General features: G+C 49.3%; 1 protein-coding gene across 1 annotated transcript in view; it reads right to left on the bottom strand.

Moving 5' to 3' along the window:
* The window catches only part of kcc (solute carrier family 12 member kcc), a 288,496-nt gene extending 270,726 nt beyond the window's left edge, over positions 1-17,770 (bottom strand). The window contains exons 1-2 of the mRNA XM_089580433.1: positions 17,635-17,770; positions 14,687-14,997 (exon numbers count right to left, since the gene is read on the bottom strand). Of these exons, the coding sequence (XP_089436559.1) occupies positions 14,687-14,819 (133 nt within the window). The 5' untranslated portion in view covers positions 14,820-14,997; positions 17,635-17,770. The remainder of the gene's footprint in view (positions 1-14,686; positions 14,998-17,634) is intronic.
* Positions 17,771-23,168: the final 5,398 nt, after the last annotated feature.

The raw sequence follows: 23,168 nt of genomic DNA, 5'->3' as shown, positions 1-23,168 counted from the left end.
TCCTGTCCGCAGTACACAAACAGCGTGATACCTACAAGAAGCGTCGTAGGAAACAAACCACTAAAATAAGACTTGGTTTCCTCTTTGCCTCTTTTCCCGGCCGCCACCGCGCTGGCAACGCCGTCAAGCAGCTCTATACGAATGAGTCCCTCGATCAAAAGCAAAGCCGGTGGGTGGCCTATCGAAGCTGGAGCATCGAGGAAAGCCCGCGTCAGTGCAAAAGGAGAGAAACAGCGGCTCATCAGCGACGGAGTCCCAGTCCCGAGTGTGCCGGTAGATATTTATCTCCTGTCACTCTGCAGGAATGCCTAGTCCGTGACACGGGGATACACGAGTGGCGCCGCATCGGTCTTAGTTCCGTCACTTCCGCCGCTCAGTCAAAGCACCCGGAAGGTGGAAAAGAAAGACGTGAAGCTGCGAATAGGAACCATCTTGTTAGCGACGACAGAGTGTCCTTGTGTAGAGAAAGCGCGACTCGGGGTGCGCTGTAAAGCCCGTATTTTCGTTCTTCTATCTCAAACTGTCTCATCTACGAATAAGCTGACAAGCTCACGTTGCGCTAAACGCCTCGCCTCATCATTTGGCTGCACGCCACGAAACATTCTGGCACACGACAGACGAAGACAGAGACGGCCGCCTATTACGAACTAACTCACGTGACATCCGCGCAACCGATATACGGCAAAAGGCTGAATGTGACTTTTGTTTTCTCTTCGCAGGCCGATCAGCGTGATGACAAGGGCACTGAGACATGATAGAACCCAGAACATGAAGAACAAGAAGGCAGCCGTATAGTTATATATATATATATATATATATATATATATATATATATATATATATATATATATATATATATATATATATATATATATATATATATATATATATATATATATATATATATCAAAAATAAAACAGCAAGGTGACAAAAACCGGGTCGGAATTATCGGAAAGGAGGCAAGTGTCAGAAGCCCTGTTTAGCTCAGTGGTGCGCATTATCGCGTGGTTGGCTCCGGCTCGCGCGATTGGCCGGATCGCCGATTGGCACGCGAGATTCCGGCCTCTGCTTTGTTTTTAAAGCACTCCGTCGCGTGTAACGCTTGTCCTTTTGCCGAACATTGTGCTTGTTTAATCTGACAAGGTTTTGTCACCATGCTGTTATTTTTCTTTATATATAGCTATGGTTTCCTTCTTGTTTTTCGTGTTCTGAGTTCGATCCTGTCTCAGTAAGTTTGTCATTACGCCCATCGCTCTGGAAAAAAAAAAGAAAAGTAGCATTCAGCCTCTGCCACATCAAGGTTGCTTGGTTGCCACGTGAGTTAGTTAATAATAGGCCACACAGTAATATAACTCTATGGTAGGCGCCCGTCCCTGTCGTTGTTGGTCTCTCGTTGTTGTGTGCTTCGCGCTGCGCAGTCAACATGAACGATCAACTAGCCCGAATCAGACCACTTATCGTCATTTAGCAAGGTGCGGCTTTACACCTTTTACGAAAATGTAGATAAAAATACACTTGTCTCATTAGGTAAGATGCACTCTCACCTTTCTCGCTCCGTTGGCCACACCCCCAGCGCGTTATTTAGCCACCTGATTTTTTCCAGCGTTCCCTCGGGTTTTTAACTATACAAGGCAAGCGATTGCGGTTACAGTATACGGGACAGTTTTCCTGAGTCCTAGTCAAGGGTTTGACAGACGCTTACGCGTCACGCTTGAAACAACAACAAAAAAAAGTCTGCTCTCCCAGTCATGACGGAATGATTGGCATTTCGGATTCGCATACGGCGTTCTCATTGACGGTTTAAATGAGGGACCCGAATGCCGTTTCTAAACGTAAATTACCCTATCATCAGTAGTCATAATCCTCAGCTATTGTCTGAACGCAATAAGACTGAGCCAGCGAAGAAATGGACCAGTAAAAACAAACAATATGATCATTTATGTCTTCAGAAGAGGCGCGCATTCAGTACTGGGTGTATGCGTTCACGACAAAAAAAAAAAAAACAAAAACAAAAAAAAAACATGCAAGGCTGGATAGCCGGATACAGAAAAAATCACACGGTAATCCTTGAAGAGGAAATCACGGCACTTACGTCGCGGAGAAAGTGGATTGGGCTAATTACAGCGTGAAGACGATGGAGGCAGCGACAATGCAATGCTGGATCGCAGCTGGAGATTATCTTCTTCGTGCATTCAAGCACGAATCACAACAGTTGCACATATGTATAGGGCGTCTTAGTCGAGTGTGATTCCTTTTAGCTAAATGTAAGTCCCGCTGCTTTGTTTCACGAGAAGGAAACAAAGCTGCCAACAGCGCATCTATCAACACGACATACCCAAAGGAATCTGCGGACTGTAATGGAATCACGGACTATGCATGCTGTTCGTATTCCATTAAAGGCTGGATCATTAAATGCGTAAGAAAGGCAACATATAAGAAAAATATCTGCGCCTTCACTTCCAACATCGCGATTAGTTCGCATCCCAGCGACGAGGGACTGTTCTCCGGCGAGTAATCAGTGCTCCTCGTTACGAACAGCTGTTTTCGGGGATAAATGTGTGATGCTTGGAAGCCTGACAACAAAAGGAAAGTTGAACAATGAGTGGGAGGGAAGCCTCACTCGGTTAGCCAACGTCTCGTCAAGAACACTTGTCTATACAAGCACTCTCGTCGAAACACTGGATAACGGAGTGGGGCTTCCCCCTCGCTCATAGTTCGTTTTTTTTTCTTCCTGCGTGTGTGCTAATCCTCTACAGTAATGCACAAGCGTAGACAGCTGGGCTACTTGGAGTGAGTTCATCCTGCGAAAGATGAACTGCCAGTTAGCCCAACTGTCATCGCTTGTGGATTATATTTGTTCTACATCGGGCCCTTTCACTTCTCATCGCTCGTGTTGTCCATCCTCCAATTGGCCCGTCTTTCGCGCTAGTTCTCAAGATGAACCCGATAGTAAGTTCTACCTCATGTTCAACAATGTAGGACAACAAATTTGAAAAGAGAAAAATTATGAGACATTGTTATGGAAATACTTATGGTAATGGCCCATTCTTCTGAAATGCAGCAAAATCTTTCTTTTCAGGTGTTTCCATCGACCGCATCGAACAGTTAAGAGTGCCATAGAAAACCAATGGGGAACGTTTTGCACGATAACAAAAACTTTAATACAAAAAAAAAATGCATATCTGCCGTCGGGTGATGTACGGATATATGGAGTGTTATAGTGAAATCTAGCATTTTATGAAAAAAATTGCGTTCATCAACGGTTTCCCGCTCGCAAATGTTCGTGTCCAGAATTGTTGGTAATGTAAAATGCATTCGCTAAAGGCAGTGTAAGCCAGAATGCCCACGGAAACGATGTTCAACTGCCATCCTAAGGTAACAATTCTAAGGTGTGCACGCGGTTTCAGTAAGACAATCATTCTTGCATCCCAGTTGCCGTTGACTGTGAGCCAGCCATGGGGACAACACCGCACCGCTAGCGAGTCTGCGACGCAGTAAAGAGGGCACTGAACTCGAGGAAACCAGGCGCAAGACTGAAGGATTACAGAATAATTTTGTCCATCTGTAGTGTGATACCATTACATGTACGGACATTCTTTGCGCACCCTACCACTCCTCCTTCCGAACAGATCTGTCGCTGCTAAGCCTGCTCGGATAGCAAGCCACGGACGTCTTAGCAAATGAGCTACCACGTTGCCGCGCTGTGAAGGAATCCAGAAAGAAAGAATCCGAGCTCTGTTGCGGTTGCATGCGCCATAGCTTGACTGCCAGGTAGGGAAGCTGCGAGTAAACCAAGCCCAACATTAGGGTCATTTTTTTTACCTACAATGGCTACACTGGTGTAGCAAGTGTATAATGAAATCAATGAACACTGGCTACACTAGTGTAGCCAGTGTAGGTAAGAAAAATGGCCCTATTATTCGTGGCGTCGAACAATGGGCAACCTGGTTTATGGGAGCAAACCGACACCGTATCGCGATAACGCCGTCCAACCTGGAGCTACATCACATTCGAGGCGCCGCGCAAACGCTCGAAACGCAGTTCGCTCGCGAGCAGCCCGACAACGGAGAAAAGCAAGAGCGGCGCGGCGGTAGGCTCGCGTGCAGCCGCGGAAGCGGGTACTACAGCGAGTCACACGCGCGACTTGGCGCCTATTGGCGACGCTGCACTTTGCCCGGCCGCTTTCAAATCGGCGTCGCCATGCCCTACTTTCGTCGGCCGCGTATTCAGTACGCCGCAGCTGATCGAGTAAGTCGGAATGAAGACGCGGCAGAAGCGAACAAAAAAGAGGCAGACAGCTGACACGGAACGACCGCCGAAGAAGACGGCGGGCCCGGGAGTGATTTGGCGCCCAAGAAGAAAAGACGAGAACCCGATGATAAGAAAAAAAAAAGAGAGGGTGGGGAAGGGGGATAAAAGAGAGACCACGAGAGAGAGAAAGAGAAAAGGGACGCAGGAGGAAAGGCAGGCAGCCACCAAATGATGGTGGTGGCGAGGGGGGTTCCCGCGCAGTCCAGAAAACGAAAAGCGCCTGATCCCCCTCGCCCACGTCGCGGCGCAGATCTTCGCTGGCAGCGCAAACAGGCAGTTCCCTATTATTTGTGCTGGCTCTTCCATGCGTATCACTGGATTCGTTCCTCCCTTATGGGGAAGAAGCGAGCGAGAAGCGCAGACGCGGCAGCGAAAGAGGCTAAGGAAGACGGAATGGCGTACACTGTCGAGCCGCTGTTTGGGGAAAACGGCTTAGCAGGGAGGGTGAGAATCGATTTTTGGTATATCTACGTGCCTAGTATATAGGGGTGTGTGATCGAAGAGGCGCAGGAATTCGGCCACTCTTCTTCCAGTCGAGAGTGGAGAAGCCCCGCGCCGGCTTTCTTCCCCCTCTCCCGATCACATTCTTCACGTCGCGTTCTCTTCGCTACCCTCGCCCTTCCTTTTATTGATGTCCAAATTTCCGTAGTCCCGATCATTTCTCCCGGTTTGCCTCTAACGGTGGAGGCGCCTTTCGTGCACCGCTGCCAGCGCCAGGCGCGCACAACGGGGGACGCGCAACAAAGCGCTTCAGTGCCGCAAAGAGCGCGAGATAATGCATGGGCGCTGCATCGGCCCCTCTGCGGTGAGAGAAGTGCGTGCCGGGCTGCTGCCGCTTTTCCTCGGCACGTTCGAGCGGTGGCGCGCGGGGCCCTTTCCTCCCAGTTACAGGTCCGCGCTTCGGGCGTGGTAGTTTAGCGACAGCAGGAATGTGTGGCGCCTTTCCGGAGACCGGGAGTGGACGGCACGGCGTCGTCAAGGGCCGGCAGTCACTGCAGTCATCGTTGCCCTTGCTTCACACGCTCATGTACTTTTCCCCTTTACGCAGCGAGCGTTAGCCATACGCTCTCAGGAAATCTCCCCGGTTACCGTCTGGTTGCGGACACATACTTCCTGAAATGTTCAAGGGTCGAAGCCCTCGTCGTCCCGTGAACGGATGAATTCCACTCGTTCCGAGGGGCCAGTGTCTCGCAGTCGAGCGAGGGGAAGAGGGAAAAGAAAAGGGTGCAAAAAGTAAAATGTTTGGTTTATTAGGGTTTAATTTCCCAAAGCAACTCAGGCTATGAGGGACGCCGTAGTGAAGGGCTCCGGAAATTTCGACCACCTGGGGTTCCTTAACGTGCACTGACATCTCACAATACACGGGCCTCTAGAATTTCGCCTCCATCGAAATTCGGCAGCCGCAGCCGGGATCGAACCCGCGTCTTTCGGGTCAGCAGCCGAGTACCATAACCACTGAGCCACCGCTTTTTTTTTTCTTTATTGCATGAATGAATACATAACTAAAATATCGTAGTTGTCATGCCCCTTGGCAGACAACCGTGTCTAATGGACTTTCATTAACACAAGTTGGTCCATCAGACTCAATACATCATCAGCGTAATCTTGTTGCTTCAAGACTTCTCTTAATTTATACACATGTTCCACAAAATAATCACATACCGATCGTGCATCCAAGTCACAGTGTCGAACAGCCATTCTACTCCTCCAAATGCTGTGAAGGCCCAATAACATAATCTGGTCGTACTGTGCAACATCACTTTCAGTAGTCAAGTACCGAATTCCGCGCGGTGTCAATGGCAAGTCCTTTTTTAGGGTTCTTTGCAAAACATCCCAGTAGAACACCGCATCCCAGCAATCCAGGAACACATGTTCTACCGTCTCCGGTTTTCTACACAGGAGACAGTTCGAGCCCCAAGGAACAAAAAGGCCCTTTTCCTCTAGCCATGTTTTTACTGGAAGGGTTCCGGTGTGCAGTTTGAAAAAGAAAGTTTTGACGCCAGGTGCAACAGTCATCTTTTTAACTCGCCTGAGAACGTCTTTCCCAGGGCCTTCACAGTATAAGGTTCTGTACAGTGGCGCTGGAAACAACTGTTCAATGAGATCCTTGTATAATCGCTTCGGCGTTACATTCGCTAAATACTCTAGAGAGAACCGCACTTTCAAAAACCTGAACGACCAGACAACCTCTCGCAGGAAGCGAGACACTGTGTACCGCCGAGCACTGCAAGAAGAGACAATGAATTCTGGAAGTGCACTGGATAACATAAATGACGCCTTTCTGCGAACATTCATACAAACCACTGAGCCACCGCGGCGGGTTGAAAATGTGACCCACCTGCTCACAAATACCAGAATAAACGCGAGCCAATAGCGCACTGCACAGTGCCTTAAAAGTCTGCAAACGCGATAAGCTGCAAAATTAACACCAAAATGGGCCTCGCGCGAAATTCCGCAAGCGGATTTCGCCGCACAACACGCAGTCAACGCAACCTCCATAGAATGGTTGTGAAGGCAACAGGACGAGTTTTAAAACGGGCGTAGACTGAAAGTACGGTGCGCATAGTAGGGGCACTAAACAGAAAACAGCGCGCTCTCGCTTTGAGAACGCTCACTTTGAGATTGCAGCGCAACTAAAACTTCTGGAAAAATGTCCTTGCAGAATTTCACATAAGGTTCATCACAGTCTGTCAAGCTATCTGAAGAAAAACAAAGAAAAAAAACTACTTAGCTCCGCTTCGAAAAAGAAAAGCTCTGGCTGGCTTATCTATGAGATCTCGTTCATTATAACGCATCTAAACGGAGCAGAAAAAAAAATCAAAAGTTCGCATACTGTAGTTTTACCACGCCCAGAAAATTCATTCAAACGGGTGCAAGCGTTACGCTCCAGTGCGCGGCGGCAGCGTTCGTTTGCTCCCTGCCGGGCCCAAGATACAGTATTTCCTGGCCAGCAGCAGAGCAACCGTCCATTCACGACAACAGACGCCCCATATAAAACGCTCTCTTGAGTACACAGCCACCAGTAGATGCCTCCAGCGCACTAATGAGAGCAATCTTGTGAGCGCCGCTTAATCGCTCTGCAGGCAAGTGCACCGAAAGCTACAAGGAGAAGAAAAAAAAGCACAATTTTCAAAAGCCGCGTTCTAAACAAGAAGGGCTTCTAAAAGGAGGATTCCTCTAGTGATATACGCTCCTGATCGTTGGCTGTCCCCGAGATTGTGCTTATAAGCATCCTGTCTAACTGCGTCCAACATACACTTAGACTAACGGGCAATTTAGATCGAAAAACTGGCCGTTCTACCTAACGGCCTATTAGTAGTTGGACTATTCGACGAACGTCCGTCGAGCAACCGCCTGTCGGCGAGTAGGCTTTCGAAGAAATGGACACGCACGACCGAAAACAAAGCCTGCATCACGTCTTGCTAACTCCACCGGTGCGACTTCACTGTGCGGCTTGCGCGGAGAGAAGACAGTGACTGTGAAAAAAAAAAAAGATCATGATTGTCTACCCGCGGGCGACCGTTATCCAGGAGCTGCGGCGCTGCTATATGGGACGTCAGGCACGATCAGATGCTTTAATTCGGCGGCTCTTGATGGCCGCAGAGAGAAAGAGAGAGAAAGAGGAAAAGCGGAGGAGAAAGAAATAGAAAAAAAAAAGGATATTCAATGCACATCGCCCCCAGCATGATAAAGTTAATTGCTCCGGCTGGAAGAATATAGGCCTTCGGGCGAAAGTGAACCGCACCAAGAGGGTCCCGCTTTTGTGCTGAGCGCCTCAAAGACAACAGGGCCGACAAATATAAAACCATAACCGAAACATTTATTTAATCATGCAGGCAGGCAGGCAGGCGCGGTTGTGCAGTTTTTGAGTTCGTTCCCTCGGGTGTGCGGGCAAGAAGAATTTCATTAAATTGTTCAGGCGAATATCTGAGTTGCTTCTGCTGGTTCCTCGCATTTCACTTTCTCGAATGGTTTTTCGTCTCGTGAAACAGTTTTTTTTTTATTTTTACCCTTCATTTCAGAATTCGCTCTGGCAGGCACTTATGTATTTAAACGGCATTTCGACACCTTACGTTTTTCTAAGCTCGGGTAAAGAACCAACTTAAGCCTTCTTCGTACAAAGCGCTGCTCCAACGCATGTGTGCAAGTTATTAATAGTTGTTAGGCTTATTTCTCTAATTTTGTGTGCATAAAAGAAAATATTGCATATCGAAATCTGGTGACGTGCGCCGCGGATATCATAACGCTTCGGCGACCACGGTCTTGGCAGAATTGCAAATCAGTCTCGAAAACTTCGTCATGAATGTGTAGCGCTCATCCCTGGCCACGGCTTCACCGCATGGCGCTCAGAGAAAAGAAAGCTCCCTCATCGTCATGTGCGGTCCAAGAAAGATGAACAGTTTTTCCAGCCATGTCGAGGCAGTTCACCGAGCTGCCCACGCAGCGCAGAGGCAGACCAAAGCCTGGCAGCAAACGCCTCAGGCCCACTGCCTTTCTCTACATTACTCGCCCTGGCCCGCACCGGTCCGCCACGCCGCGTTCGCTACGCGTGCCGTTAGCGCGTATGCACGATCGAAAACATCGTCTCAAGTTTGCGCGAGTGATGCGTCGCTCGCCACATGCCCATTCTCATCAGACTTGTTTCCGGGCGCCAAGAGCGAGTGGGCAAACCCCCCGCGTTTCGAGTGCCCGCCCGGCCATCGGTTCTTTCTCGGACACGAGACGTTCCCAAGAGAGGGGGCTGGCTTCCGTGGTACTACAAAAGCAAGCCCGGGGCGTGCACGCGTGCCTTCCGAGGGCCGGATAAATCGTCTCTGCCTCGTCCCCGTAATGACTCGGGCAAACACGGCCCCCGCGGTCCGCAATAAATTGCGTACGAGGCTCAGGTGTACCTGGACAGAGATCGCGCTCGCTCTCCGCCGGGCTGAAAGCGGAGCCACCCTCCTTACGCAGGGGGGGCACACACGCACGCATACGCACACCCGCGCTCGTTCCGCGCGTCCATCGAGCCGGGCAGTCCGTCTTGGTGTTGTGCCTCTCCGCGGAAACGAAGCGTTTCCGCTTCCCTCTTCTCGGCGCGCTTTCTTTGTATCGCTGCACTTGCTGCCCCTTGCCTCTCTCTCTTTCGCGACACCACTGTAACGATCAACGCCAGCCGTTGCGTCTTGCGCTGTTACTCGTGCAGAAGTATAAGAACGCGTAATCCGCGCACCTGTTTCGTTGAACGGAGCAGGTACATCTTGGCTGCTTCTGCCCTTATCTGCATCCTCCACGAAAAGGCAACAGCCGGAGCGAGTGACAACCAGGAAAATGAGAGCATTTGAATATGAAGCGAGCTCTCATGCAGAAAACACCGCGCAAAAGTGGCTTTTTTACTTTGAGCATCAAATCAAGGCGGATATTGGCAACTTAGTGGCAACTAAAAAACCACAAAAAACGCAGGAGCGCAGTTTATGACGTAAGAAGCCTTGAACCTGCCTTTTGTAGCAAGGTGGTTCCATGAGTTGGCGTTCGTTTCTCATTTTGGAGGTAGCGATAGAAATACGCTCGTCTTTTGTATGAATACCACTCTTAAAGCCGAAATTCACGTGCGAAACTGCGCTCTCGTCACAGCAGCGCTACCTTAGATGTATTTAATCGCCTTTCCTGCGACATTATCTGCATTATCTGCAGGCTACAAGTGACTATCTGTATTGCGTTAATGTACTACTGGAAGCGAAATTCTCCAGGGTTCGCGACTGATGATATTGGCTTATAAGTGTGAAGTGCGCTATTGTGCAGCTGATTTCACTAGCACACATTATAGAGTTCAGGGCCTAGCTTCATCTCCGCAAGTGTGATCTGCAACCACCGGCTGATAGCAAAGCTATTTGCTTATGATATCGATCGCGTGCCATGGGAACTTTTGTCCCCGACAGTACTGTACACATGCACAATGTATACTCTCCACATATTATGTATCAGACGAACGCACACGACGATTAAGATCTCGGATTTTGACAACTTCGCTTTTCGTATCACAGATGCATAGGGACCGCAGGAAAACAGCCGGGCTAAACGCAATGAGGACAAACTATACCAAAGTGTTTGTTACGAGATTTTGACAGCAACGTGCCGTCTGGCACGCAACTCCTCGGGTGGAACTGCGCAGAAAAACATGGGAACTTCCGGAACGAAGGGAGACAAGTGCCACGCAAAAGTCCATGGCTTTTACTTTTACGTTTCTGTTACTCTGTTCGGATCCGTACTACTTTATCTTCATTTTTTTTTGCCAGCTCGTTTCTATGTATGTTATTTTGCGCAGCTACAATAGAACGCGTTGCATGTCAGACGACATCTGGCTGTCAGTATGCTTTGTGTTTATGCTTTCGTCATTTTGTTCCTATCCTTGTTTGCGCAGTTCCACCAAGGGTCGTGCGTTCGAAGACACGTGGCTGTCAAAAGCAGACACATTCTGTAGTTCGCGCTCATCGTACGTGTACTCCTTTCTGCTGTTATTCCGGCCCCAACGCGCAACAATGTAATCAGCTGCGAGGATAGAAAGCGAAAATGCCCGCAACCTCGCCTTGCTGAACGACCTCGGAGTTTGAGCCTTAGAATGCCACCGCATTTGTGAAGTGCAAAAGCCTGGCTGTTTTATGCACGGTCAAACCGAAGGCACCCGGACACACGGAGTACGATCCCCCCTGCCGCCAGCAAAAACACGCAAGCACCTACTTTATCCCTGTTGAAAGGATCCGGCTGCGCCGTCCCATGGTAAGATGCACAGCTATACGGCCAAAGCACGTCACACGCTTCCAAAAGGGTCGGTAGCGTCAGTAATATGCGGATGATTGGATGCCCGGCTGCAAGTGTGTTTAGTGCATCCACGTCGTTCCTGATTAAATGGCCAACTAACGCCGAATACAAAAAGTGCTCCACTACAGGCAATGGCGCTCATCAGACAAACGCCTGTTCGCTTCCTAGAGGAGACTGCAGCAGTGCTCATTGCCTGAATGACGGAGTAGCATCTGTAGCTTCTGGGATCTGAGAAAAAAAAAAAAAGCATTGTTGTCGTCGCGCGCAGTTCGCTTGCGCATTAGGCCTGTGATGGCGACACCTGTATATCGTTTTTTTTTTTTTGCTCGTTTCTAGCTTACAAAAATTCCGTTTTCGGTGCGAGTAGTCTCTTTGTCATTACAATGCCGTAGTTTATTGAAGGAGGCCAACTTCAAAGGCCCTTTCCATTTCTCATACTGGTTGGTTCAACTTCGCTCCACTGGAAAAGATATCTGCTGATGCTTCGTTGCGCACATTCCCGTGGCATGTTTTCGTGTTAATCATGCGTGGAGATGTGCAGTCAAACCCGAGACCCCTGAAGGAGATCCCGATACGCGCTGTGAAGAAATGGTCTCATTGATAGAAGAGATGCGCAAAATACGGATACCAAGCAGGATGAAATTGTAACCTTCTAAGCATAGGCAACCTCCCATGTCTCTATGCTCGACAGGATTTTTGGCTTTAGAAGGTACTTTTCGCACGTCACCAGAGCATCCGGGCCAAAATGGTACCCCCGCCCACCGGTATAAACAAAAAAAAAGTCACTGCCCCCCTCGACATTTTTGAGGACCGCTGTAGAAGGGAAAACTTAGTCATTCATGATAACACTTGGTAATCGAGTTAGTTTGTACGAGGTCACGTTGATACAACAGCGCGTACGCAGGATGTAAGAAGAGACCGACACAACACTAGCATCGTCAGCCTCTCTTTACGTCCGGTGCACGCGCTTTTGCAGCAACGTAATCTTTACGACCTCGCTAGTAATGTCTCAGAAATCCAAGCACAGACCGTCTTCGCCTCCAAGTGCTATAACGCATTAGCACCCAAGCTCCACCGATGTTCGTACTCCTTACGTCTATAGATTGAGAACGTGCGTCTCTGAGAAGTCTGGGTCAATTATTTTCAGATTTTCATCACCCAAGGTCCGGGATAACGTTCGGGCCTCAGTCAAGCTTAGGGGCTCTGCGGCATCCGCTAGCAAAGAGTTTTGCGAAATGACGAGGTCGCTGCGTAAAAAGTTGTTAGATGTTGGAAAGACAAGCGGGAATCCACTTTCCATACGCTAAAGAAGAACCTTTTCTTGAACAACAGATGTTCGTGTGCTCGTACCGTAAAACTTGACGTCCTGCTTGGCGGCGCAGGCGCTCCTTTATAACTCACAGTATTAATGATCTCCTTAACGGCATCCACTCAGTCATAAAGCTTTCTTAGGATGGCCGCGTTGTTTATTGTGACATAATTAATCCTCCATGGTAACACCCTCCTGAGGTCTGATCCTCAGGAGGGTAGCAACTCCTGTAGCAACTGGATTGCCCTTTTAAATGCTAGACCCGTCGCGATGACTCATGGCTTCGGCGTTCCGATACTGATCCCAAGGTCGCGCGTTTCGATCCCGAACGCGACGGCCATATTTCGACGAAGGCAAAATACAAAAACGCCTGTGTTGTGTGCGATGTCAACGCTAGTTAAAGAGCCCCAGTTGGTTTAAATTAACCCGGAGCCCTCCACTACGGCGTTCCTCGCAGCCAATGTTTCGTTTCCTGACGTTAATCAAACCCCATCATTTACAACTTTGAAGGGCTAGTGAGAGCGAGAACAGGACAATCTCAAGAAGGTGTACTACACCTCTGTCATTCGTTTATGAAAGTTACTGCCCCAGAAAACGCAACTTCCTGTAAGTACCTTGCGGCTTACATAATAAGTAACTTTTAATTTATTAATCACGTAACACATGTCGTGAATAATTCTAATCACGCTTTGAATTACTCATACAGACGTTTTACCGAGGCCACGAAACATCTTAAGGTAACAGTAACAATTGCTTATTCGACCCAAGCTTGCAAATGCATAATAAATTTGAGATTGGCCCATCGCACACTAATGGGGGACAGAGACAGAAGCTCGACAACGTCTATCGGCTCTCTTCCTTTCAATCACTGCCTCGTAACTTTTCTTGTCGGCGCCTTTCCACAAAGAAGTTATTTTATTAATAAATTGCTGAACGTGAATTCACTTCTCAACCAATTTACTCATCATTACGAGTCGACCACTTGCGTAAACGAAGTTGAAGCTCCAATTATCCGCACACAATTGTCGTCCGATTACCTTTTACCATGAATGAAACCACCTTCCCCATCCATTGCCTTCACTGAAGACTGAGTCACCCTCAACGCCGCGGTGACAAGCCTTTTGTTTCCATAACCTGAAGTAATTTTTTTCTAATTTTTTTTTGTAAATAAGTCTTTAGAATGACCTACACCATGCTATTGCATGCGAGAGCTTTTTGCTTGCTTCCTTTTTAAAAATATTCTTCGCGTCTTTCTGTTATACTTCAGCCTTGTCGGGAAATAATTAAGTCGCATACACATCGCAAATCGACGAATGGTCCGCGAGCGAGTACGAGAGAAGTTCCGACGTGACAACAAGGTTTTATTGTTGTTACAGCTCCGCTCGAATATAGAAAGAACACGTTACAGATAGCCGATCATCTGTGCATTTTATCCTTTTAACTCCTCCTGCCTGCGCAGAAAAGCGTGCATTCTAATCTGCGAGCCAGCCAGAATTTCGGGATTCCTGCCATAGTTTTGGAACGCGAGATATGCAGCCGCTATATCTTCTACTGTTTAAGTGTACGACCACGAACTTACTGAAAAAATCCATTAGTGCTGCAATTCAGCCTCTTGTTTCACACGTTCCGTGATTTTGTCGCATCTTTAACAAAAGGCCAGACACAATAATCAGGGACGTGTGAAGGTAGGCCTAAGTATAACCAACGTCTACTCTACATAGATTGACATGGCCCCAAAAGTAAGCTAAAGTGCGTTTTTTTTTAGCCACGCTTGCACTGATAACTCAACGGCAACGAGGAAATAACTTCAACAATAAACGAGTCAGCGCAGCCTGTCTCCGCGCTAGTCATTTTATTTTCATTTTAGGTAGAAGAGAAAACGAAAAAGTCATATTGAATTGGATAAAAAAAAAAGAGCAGAAAGCTATTTGACAAGGGCAATTTTTAGCGATGTCTGTTTTAGGAGTTTGACAAATAGCGGGAGGCGGTTGACATCATGTTTGTCAGAGGAGCCCAGAGTGAACTTTCAAGTCGGACAGCCATTCGTTTCGCACGGGGAATCTTCAATAAACTGTGCCAGATATGCCGAGCGCCGTAACAACGTCGGTACAAAGAATGTGGCATACAGCGGCAGCTGACCCCGACAGGGCTTTCGAAATGCGCCGCTTGACACAGCAGCCTATGGCGACACGCGCCGGTCTACGGGACGCGCTCGGAGCTTTGCAGCGAGACAGCCTGCAGTGCGCCTGCAAACTGGTATATCTGACCTTGGAGGAGGTGCTGCAGTTCCTGGAATCGGACGCGGTGCCTGGTGCCGGCGGACGTGGACGCAAACACTTCGTCGGGATCTTCCACGATCCTATCGAGATCGATGGAAAGGCCACCCGGCCGACCAGCCATTTCAAAGAAACTCCGCTAGGCGGCCTCGCACTCGTGCTTTCCGTCGGGGGGGAGCGCTTGTGGCACCACCATGCCGTCTGGCGTATCGTCGCTTTGCCGCCTTCTGGGCTCGAGAGTTTTCGCAACTCTATATAAAGATACACAAACACCACTCGCCCCCTCCGGTTCTGGACGACGGCTGCGTGAAAAAAAAAAAAAAAAAAGAAAAAAATACAGACAAAATACATACCCTTTACAGTAACTTCCGGCCCATGCCCAGAGGGTTCGCCGGTCAATATTATTACTGTGAGCGCTAACTGAATTATTTTTAGGCAACAAAGCTCTATAAAGACACCGTCTAAAGACTACTCAATCGCGCTGGTAAAGTCCTTAATACTTGTTTTCACTTCGTGTTAACTGTCTGCATTGCAGAACACAACTGATTTCTATGCCCATGGCCCCGCAGCTATAGGCGTCCACTGTTTGCACAGATTTCTTAGGGAAGACAAAGGAACTACAGAAAATCCCCGGGGTCCCACTTAATGCTCGCGCCCCGCCTCTTGAGTTCGACAAGGCTGCCTCACTTCTCGTTCTGGGCCCACGTTCGCTCTCAAATAGAAACAAGCACACACCGGCGTGTCGTCTTCACAAGCGTAAAAAAGCCGGTAGTGAGGAGGCTTACCGTGTTTTTGAATGCGCGACCATATCCTTGAAATTGACGAACTTAAACGCTATTCACCTTCAGATTTTTGCTGCGCAAAGTGCGGGAAAAGTTAGAACTTCGAAACATGATAAGTATTCTCATCATGGCTACGACAAGTTCATACACATTCCAACACATTTTATAACACTTGCTAATGCCACGTAATATTTATTGCTACCAACTGCTTTTTATTAACTGAAGTTAACAGCTGTACTCACTTTAGACCGGCTTTAAAGCGTTCGCGTCTATTTTTATTACCGAGGCACTATGCTTAGCTACCCAGCGCTTTAAAAAACAAAAAAATGGTAAACCTTGCACTTGTCGGTATTTCAAAAAAGAAGGGTAAATGGCGCGAATTGTCCACAAAAGCAGCGATACCGTCTTTTGCGCAGTGTGGTTCGGGGAAAAAAAAGGCAAACATTCGTAGCCGCACGCATTTGCGTCTCCCCGAAGCAGCGCGCACTGAGCTGCCCTAAAAACGGCGCAGCCTCCAGCTTCCGGTTGCGCGTTCGCGCAGATGCTAGGGGCGCACCGGCAGCTGCAGGAACCAACACGCGCGGCGGGCGCAGGGGGGGCCTCGCTTCGCCAGCCTCTGCGCAGGTGACGCGGGGCGCCCTTCACTTCAGCACACACATTGGGCGAGCCGCCCGGAAAGCCTTTTTTGCGTAAACACATTCCATATCCCTCATCGTCATTATAATGCTAGGAGCTAGACTCTTTGCGCTTCGTGTTTTGCTCGCGTCCAAGTATCGGGTGGTCGGAAAGTTTCACAACAAACCGATTCGTATCACTTGCCCTCTGTATCACTTCCTCGGCATCACTTGCCCTATACGTTGGTTGCTTGGTCATCATTTCGAGCGCCTGCAAGCAAGACGCCGGACCTTACACACAGCCGAGCGGATCGTCAAGTTATTCGTCCACACTTATTCTTGCTCGGAAATACATCGCTGTAGCATGCCGTTACAATGCGTAGTAGTCTGCTTAACTAGACTTGGTTTCACGTTTGGTTTGTGTGGGAGCATCTATTTTCTCGGCCTAATATGTGCAAGCTTCCCGGGCGACTGCCTGTCATCCGCAGGGTGAAAGCGTCCCGACAGCCTTCTGAGTCTGCTTGTTTTCTTTAATTATTTCTCCCGCGAATAGTGCCAGTTCTCGTAGGCGTCTTTCCGGAAGTTTTCTTCGTGAAAAAATTAGGTCCAATATCAAGCGTTGTTCTCGCTACTGTTTCACGGTAATGCACCCGAGGTAAGAAACATGTTAGTGAAAAAAGTCACGAAGAAAAAAACAACAGCTAGTTGAGGGCATAGAAGAAAGGACAGCGCATCCTTTCAAGCGAAACAGTAAGATGACACGGAAGTTGGGCAGGGTGCGGCGCGGCGAGGCGCGAGTCCGGAAAAGGCGTCAGCGCCCTGTGCGAATGCGTGCGTACGTGTGTACGGTGCGAGAGCGGCACCAAGAAACAACGCCGAAGAAGTGCAGCGGTCAGGAGGGACCCCGTGCGGTCGGTTGCGCTTCCCGTCCTTGCTACTTCGCCCATTTACCGCGCCGTAGAAACGCCGTCTACTGCTTGAACGCCGCTAACGGTCGGCACGTGACCTTTCAAATCACGTGCCAAGGCGCACGCTGCCGACGCTTCAGGTGAGTGTTAAAATCTGAGACTGAAGATAGAACTGACAATTAACTGAGAACAGCGCACATTTCAAGTTTTCCTTCCAACCACGAGATCACACAAAAAACCGGCACACACCGCATGCGAGTGAACAAAAATTATGTATAAAAAAAATAAGGGGAGCGGGGAGGGTGGCGCCCTAATGCTGGGAAGGGAAGTTCTCAAAGCTCTGTCTTCACGATAGAATCACTCGTAGAAAAAAAGTAGGCACAAAAGAAATAAAAAGGGTCCCTGGTGGATGCATGAAGCGTGCGCTACGGATCGAGCGTGAAGCAGCCGAGAGCGAACCTCGTCGACAGCGCGATAAACTGCGCGAGGCCGGTCGGCTTCCCGCAGCTGTCCGGTGAGGCGCCACGCTGCGCGCGAAGCCGCACGATCGCAGGGACGCGGTCCACAGAAAACAAAGGCCATGCGGCGGACGATCGGGCAATAAAGGAAACTCCTACGGCGTGATTACTACTCACTCGCTTGGGCTCCCGGTGCGTGCGAAGTTGTGGCGGCTGAGGCGAGACTATATCTGGTGAAGGAGAGAAAATTTACGACCGCTCGCAGACACCGTCGTAGCAGTGGCCAGATCGAGAGCAGCAGCACCGGTAAAGGGGAAGCAAAGAAGAGAAGAAGAGCAACCGACGCGGTGGCGGGGCACGTTTCCTGGGCCGATTCCGCCAGCGCGCAAAGAAGACCGAGCAGGAGGCAATCGCAAGAGCGCGAATGTTGCGGCCGTGCGGTTCGGGTTTCACCGCATCCGTGCCCCGAGCAGCGCGGAGTGACGCGCGTTTTGCGTAGAGGCCGCTGAAAAGAGCGAGAAGACAAACAGAAACAGAAAAGCGTGCACCTCTGTCGCGCGCAAAGAATGTCACGAAAAAATACAACGCCAGCGAGTTGGATCAGAGCGGCGTGGGAGAGGCAGCATGAACAGACAGGCACAGATCAGCAGCAAGAGAATACAGCTGTGTCGTAACAATGAGAGAGAGAAGGAACCAGCGATTCCGGACGAGGAGGAAATGAAAGCGAGAGGTCCGGCGCAGCTGCGCCGCGGCGAGAGCGCGCACAGGTGCGCCAAAGTGATGCGTGTGCTAACTGCCTTCGCTGGCCTCCGGAGTCTGAAGTCTGGACTCCCGACGGCTGCCGAGCGCGCACGAAGACGGTGCTGCCGGCGACCAACAGCGATCGCCAGGCTCTCGCTGCTACACCAATGCAGCAGCGTCCGACCCTTCTTTCTGTTGCCCTAGAACGTACTTTGCTTCTTTTGTCTCATTTTCGATGGACGGGTGTTCATTTCCTCCCTCCAGGGTGCCGCATGTCGAGCAGGAATCCCTACAGTGAGACATCTAGGGTGCAAAAAGCGGAAGAGTTAAGGCCCCTCTCTATATTTTCAAAGGAGGCCAAAAGAATTAAAAGTTTCGTGGTGTTGTTGACAAAACTGTAGCCCCATATTAAATCGTATGAACGTATATACCCCGGCATCTTCTAGAAATTCGTGATAGCGACGAGCAGATCCTCAAGCTTTGCCCATAGACTCTGCGAGTGGGTGTGTACTCGACCCGCAAGCAAAAGCATCCGCCACACTCGGAGGCAGTAGACACACGCCTCTTGCGTTTGTGGGAGGCAAAAACGGGGCTCGAGCGCCGCTGGCATACACAACGCTGGAACCGAACTCCTAAAAAAAAGACTTCGCAGATTAAATGCAGAAATAGAGAAGCACGCAGCCACTCTGATGAGGCAAAATTGGGAGACCTTATGCACTCGTCTCAATGGAAACATGAGCCTCTCTCAGACATGGCGCCTATTTAGGCATCTTCTAGACCCAACGCTGTCCAAAACGACCCGAAATCATAACCTCGCTAAACTCATTCATGCCAGCACAGTTCAACCATAGGACCTCTTACAACAGCTTAAAGACCTCTGCCTTCCACCATTCCCAGCCCAAAATCACTCCGACTACGAAGGCACCCCAAACGCACTGTGTGGGCTCCTCCCGCAGGCCATGAGGGGTGCTCTGCCCCCACCTGTAATTTGTAATGGCCAATAAAGTTTACACTACCACCACCCCCGCCACACTCGATGACAACGATGTACTTTGCTGAGCGAGCTGGTAAAGAAGAAGCAGCGCAAAATACGGGGCGCGAGGAAAGGAAAAGCGCTCGGGTGTCGCTTTTCTCTCCACTATTCTTCTTTCATAATACTGCCGATGTAATACCGCGACGCAGTGCCCCCCCTCTCCCCTGTCTCCTTCCTTGGCTGTTTCAGCGGCGTTCTAAGAGTTCACTGCGGTCGTTCGCGTCTTGGGCGACACAGCGCCGTTCTTCTTTCGCGTCGAATGCGACACTCGGCACATTCGTTGGATGGGCAGGACTGTCGCGCGCGTAGTGCGACAGTGTGCATTGTGGGCGGTTTTTCATGGATTCAGCCCAAACAGTTTGGCTTATCAGGGCAGTTACTTCATGCCATTTGTCGTGAAATAAGGATGCCCGAGTTTCGAGCTGATGTAGAGCTTTCATATGACAGTGCTATCAATTTCCATTGTCTGCTGTCCCGCATGAAGGACTCGCAAAACACATTTCGATGGTTGTCGCTGAGAATGCGGTCGAGTCTTTCATGTGAAATGCTGCGAGGTAGCTATCGAAAACACATAATGCGCCAAGGAAACACGCGGGACCGTAGGCTAGGGCAAAGAGCGTCCCTGGCATTCGATACTCTATACTCATATAGGACGACCAGCTTCCGGATCGGTGCACGCAAAAACTGACAGCCTGTTTGCAGTTGCATGCTGTTTCTTACGGTCGCTGAGAAACAAAGGTTCAGAAGATGCGGCGCCATTTGGAGAGCGAAATGAACGTTTTAAGCAACGCTGCTTCCTCTATGTGAAGAGAGCACGAGCGATTTAAGCGGTAAACAAAGATTCTGTTGCTTTAGGAGGAGCAGCATACGTCTATGGCTTGACTGCACATGCTCCGGCGCAACCACTGAAAACGGAAAAGCACAACACAGCGCAAAACATGAAGACATGATAATGAACTCTGCTCACAGCTCAAACGTTCCACTCAGCGGCGCGCGGAAGCAACCACAATCCCGTGGAAGACAAGAGAGACGAATAAGAAAGCCCGGAAGATCAAAGAGCGCGAATTACGTGCGCACCCGAGCCGCATTACGAATCAAACGAGCCGTTAGAATGCTTGGCTATGTAGTATCTTTTATTCAGCAGCAGATCATGCCGCTCTTATTTTTTTGTTTTCAGCGGCTTCTTTTAAGTTTTGCTTCCAACCTTGGCCTATTGCTTTCCAGCGCTGGCATTTTATGACGCACTTGATATGATATAGTTTTTTTGTTTGCGAGAGACTGCCTTGATTGACAGGTTGTGACCGTGTTTCTCGTTCCTTCTCTCTTCCCTTTTTAATCCCCGCATTCCCTTCTCCAGTGTAGGGTAGCCAACCGGAAACCTTTCTGGTTAACATCCCTGCCTTTCCCCCTCTCTGTATCGATCTTGATATGATATACGGTATGTGGGGTTTAACGTCTCGCAGCGCCACATAGGCTATTAGAGACGCCGTAGTGCAGAGCTCCGGATAATTTCGCTAGTGCACTTCACGGGCTCGGGCCGGCCCGAAAGCCCGGGCCCGGCCCGCGGGCCGGGCCGGGACATGATTTGTTTTGCAGGGCCTGGGCCGGGCCCGGGCCTGAAGTTGCGGGCTCGGGCTTAAAGCTGCGAACCCAAGCTGGGCTTGGGTTCATATAGAAACGGCTGGTGTCCGACCGTTCCTTCAATATTGCAGAGTGAAGTACACAACTGCGGCATAGGAGCAGCGACACGGATGAGGTATGGGTTATAGTATGCGCTGAGAAAAAAACTTAGCTTTATTCATTAACTTATTTATTTCCTTATTTGCACGCCGCGGTGGCTTAGTGGTCAAGGCGCTTGATTACTGAGCCGGTGAACCAGGGTTTGCTCCTAGCCTCGGCGAATGCATTACTATTTAGGCGGCAAGCATGACAGCCATGCACTTTGTTGTATCATTGCTCGTTGAAGAAACTCAGGTGGTCGAAATTATCCGGAGCCCTCTGCTTCGGTGTCTCTCACAGCCTGAATCCCCTTGGGCCCTTAAGCCCCCAAAACATAGCTTTTATTTTAAAGCTGTATTTTTCTCATGCAAGAAAATTCACAAACTAATGCGCGTTTGGTTTTCTTTTTGATCAGCTGACCAGAACGTCTCGTAAATGAAATAGATACAAAAGCTCGCGAGAGTTTGTAAATCTCATCTCATAACCACATCTATCCCTCCTCGCTTCTTCAGCCTGGTTGACATGACAAGTGTTTTGCCGTGCAAGGCATCACGTGGTTCGCGCGTTATCTTGTCCTCCACCAGCAAGAGTAATATTTAACCGGTCCTAATTGGCCATTGATCGTTCCTCATCCTAAAACATACCTACACACTATTAGAAATGCATTCTGGAAGGAGATATTAGTTTAGAAGGCTTATAGTCTTCAAAACACATACCGTAAAATACTCGTCTTTTAGCTTTTCTTTTCTGTTGAAAGGCGACCAGTTCGGCTATGAGTTCAACCTGTGAGATCGCGTTCACTAAAAAAATGTCATCCCACTGCTTGCTAGGCAGCTTTAATGTTTACTCTTCCGGGCGGCAAAATATAAGTGATTAAAATCATGGGGGAAAGCAAAGTAGTCTATTATGCCCGTATGCAGCCCTTTTTATTTGGCTTTCGGAACTTCCTAGTTTATCTTTGCGCACCCACACGGCATCACTGCCCAAAAGAGGGCCTGGCGAGCACTGCTCTTAAGCCCTTCCTTCTGGGATAAAAAGAACCAACTTTCTGCAAGCCAATCTGTGGTTTCAGAACCTTTGTCGGCCAGTTTCTTATCGGTCTGTAGCAGTCTACTTGCTCAGAGTCAGCAGTGTACCTCAAGCGTTACTGCGAAACGGGCCGGGCCCGGCCTGGGCTGGGCTTCACTCCGGGATTCCCGGGCCGGGCCGGGCTCGCTAGAGGGATAATTTAGCGGGCCTGGGCTGGGCCCGGGCTTGAAGGCGCGGGCCTGGGCCGGGCTCGGGCTTCAGGTCTCGGGCCCGGGCCGGGCTTGGGCCTCAGATTGAGGCCCGTGCAGTGCTCTAATTTTGACCACGTGGGGCTCTTTAACGTGCACTGACGTGGCACAGTACACGGACACCTTCAATTTTCCCGGATGTCCCGAACGTTTACCTAAGAATTTCAAGTAAAATTACTGCAAAGAAGGCGTAGCCTCTCGTGCGTGCGTGCGTCGGAGAAGCATCGTAAAAAGAGAGTTTCGACCGAATCATGGGCAGGATTCACGACGCTTTTAGTACGCAAGAACAGCACGTGATCGAGCGGCGCCATGCATGGTTAAACGCATCTAAGATTGGTTGAAAAAAGGGCCCCTGCCAGTCAGAAGCCAAGCTCACGTAAGTATATATTAAAGAATTCTGCCCCTGAATTCACGGCAGCATTGCTCGTGCACAATGCACATCAATCTCACAGTAAATTACGTGATGCACCACGATTTACACACGAAGCAGACAAATTTATACAGAGGCATTTCCTTCAGCGCATACGCCCCTCAAGGCTCCGCCATTTCGACAGCAACTCTTGTCCGGAAGTTTACGCATTTAGCGAGAAGACACAAATTTCGTAGAGAGGGTTCACACTATGCTATTACTACAACAGACGGCAGGCCAGCTGAAACAGAAGACTTACAGAATGGGCAGGCTCTGTAGACGACGCTGCAGGACACCTCGATTCTTTGTTTCCTTCATTCCCGTGAGCCCACTTACTGCTTTTAGTAGAATAATGTGCGCTAATACGATGTTCAATTACAGCCGCGTGTAGCATGGCCCATATTCGCTTGTCCGCAACTGTACATGCATTCTGCCAGATAATTGTAGCAGAAAAAAAAAAAAATGTGAGAACTGAAGACCTGCATGACCGCCCAAACTGTGCCTTCGAAAAATTATTCTTATTAGAGTAACA

The sequence above is a fragment of the Amblyomma mixtum genome, chromosome 3 (genome assembly GCF_055824585.1).
Source record: "Amblyomma mixtum isolate Tamu chromosome 3, ASM5582458v1, whole genome shotgun sequence".
Classification (NCBI taxonomy): Eukaryota; Metazoa; Arthropoda; class Arachnida; order Ixodida; family Ixodidae; genus Amblyomma; species Amblyomma mixtum.
Note: the sequence above shows the minus strand (reverse complement) of the source record. Positions and strands in the feature narration are given on the sequence as shown.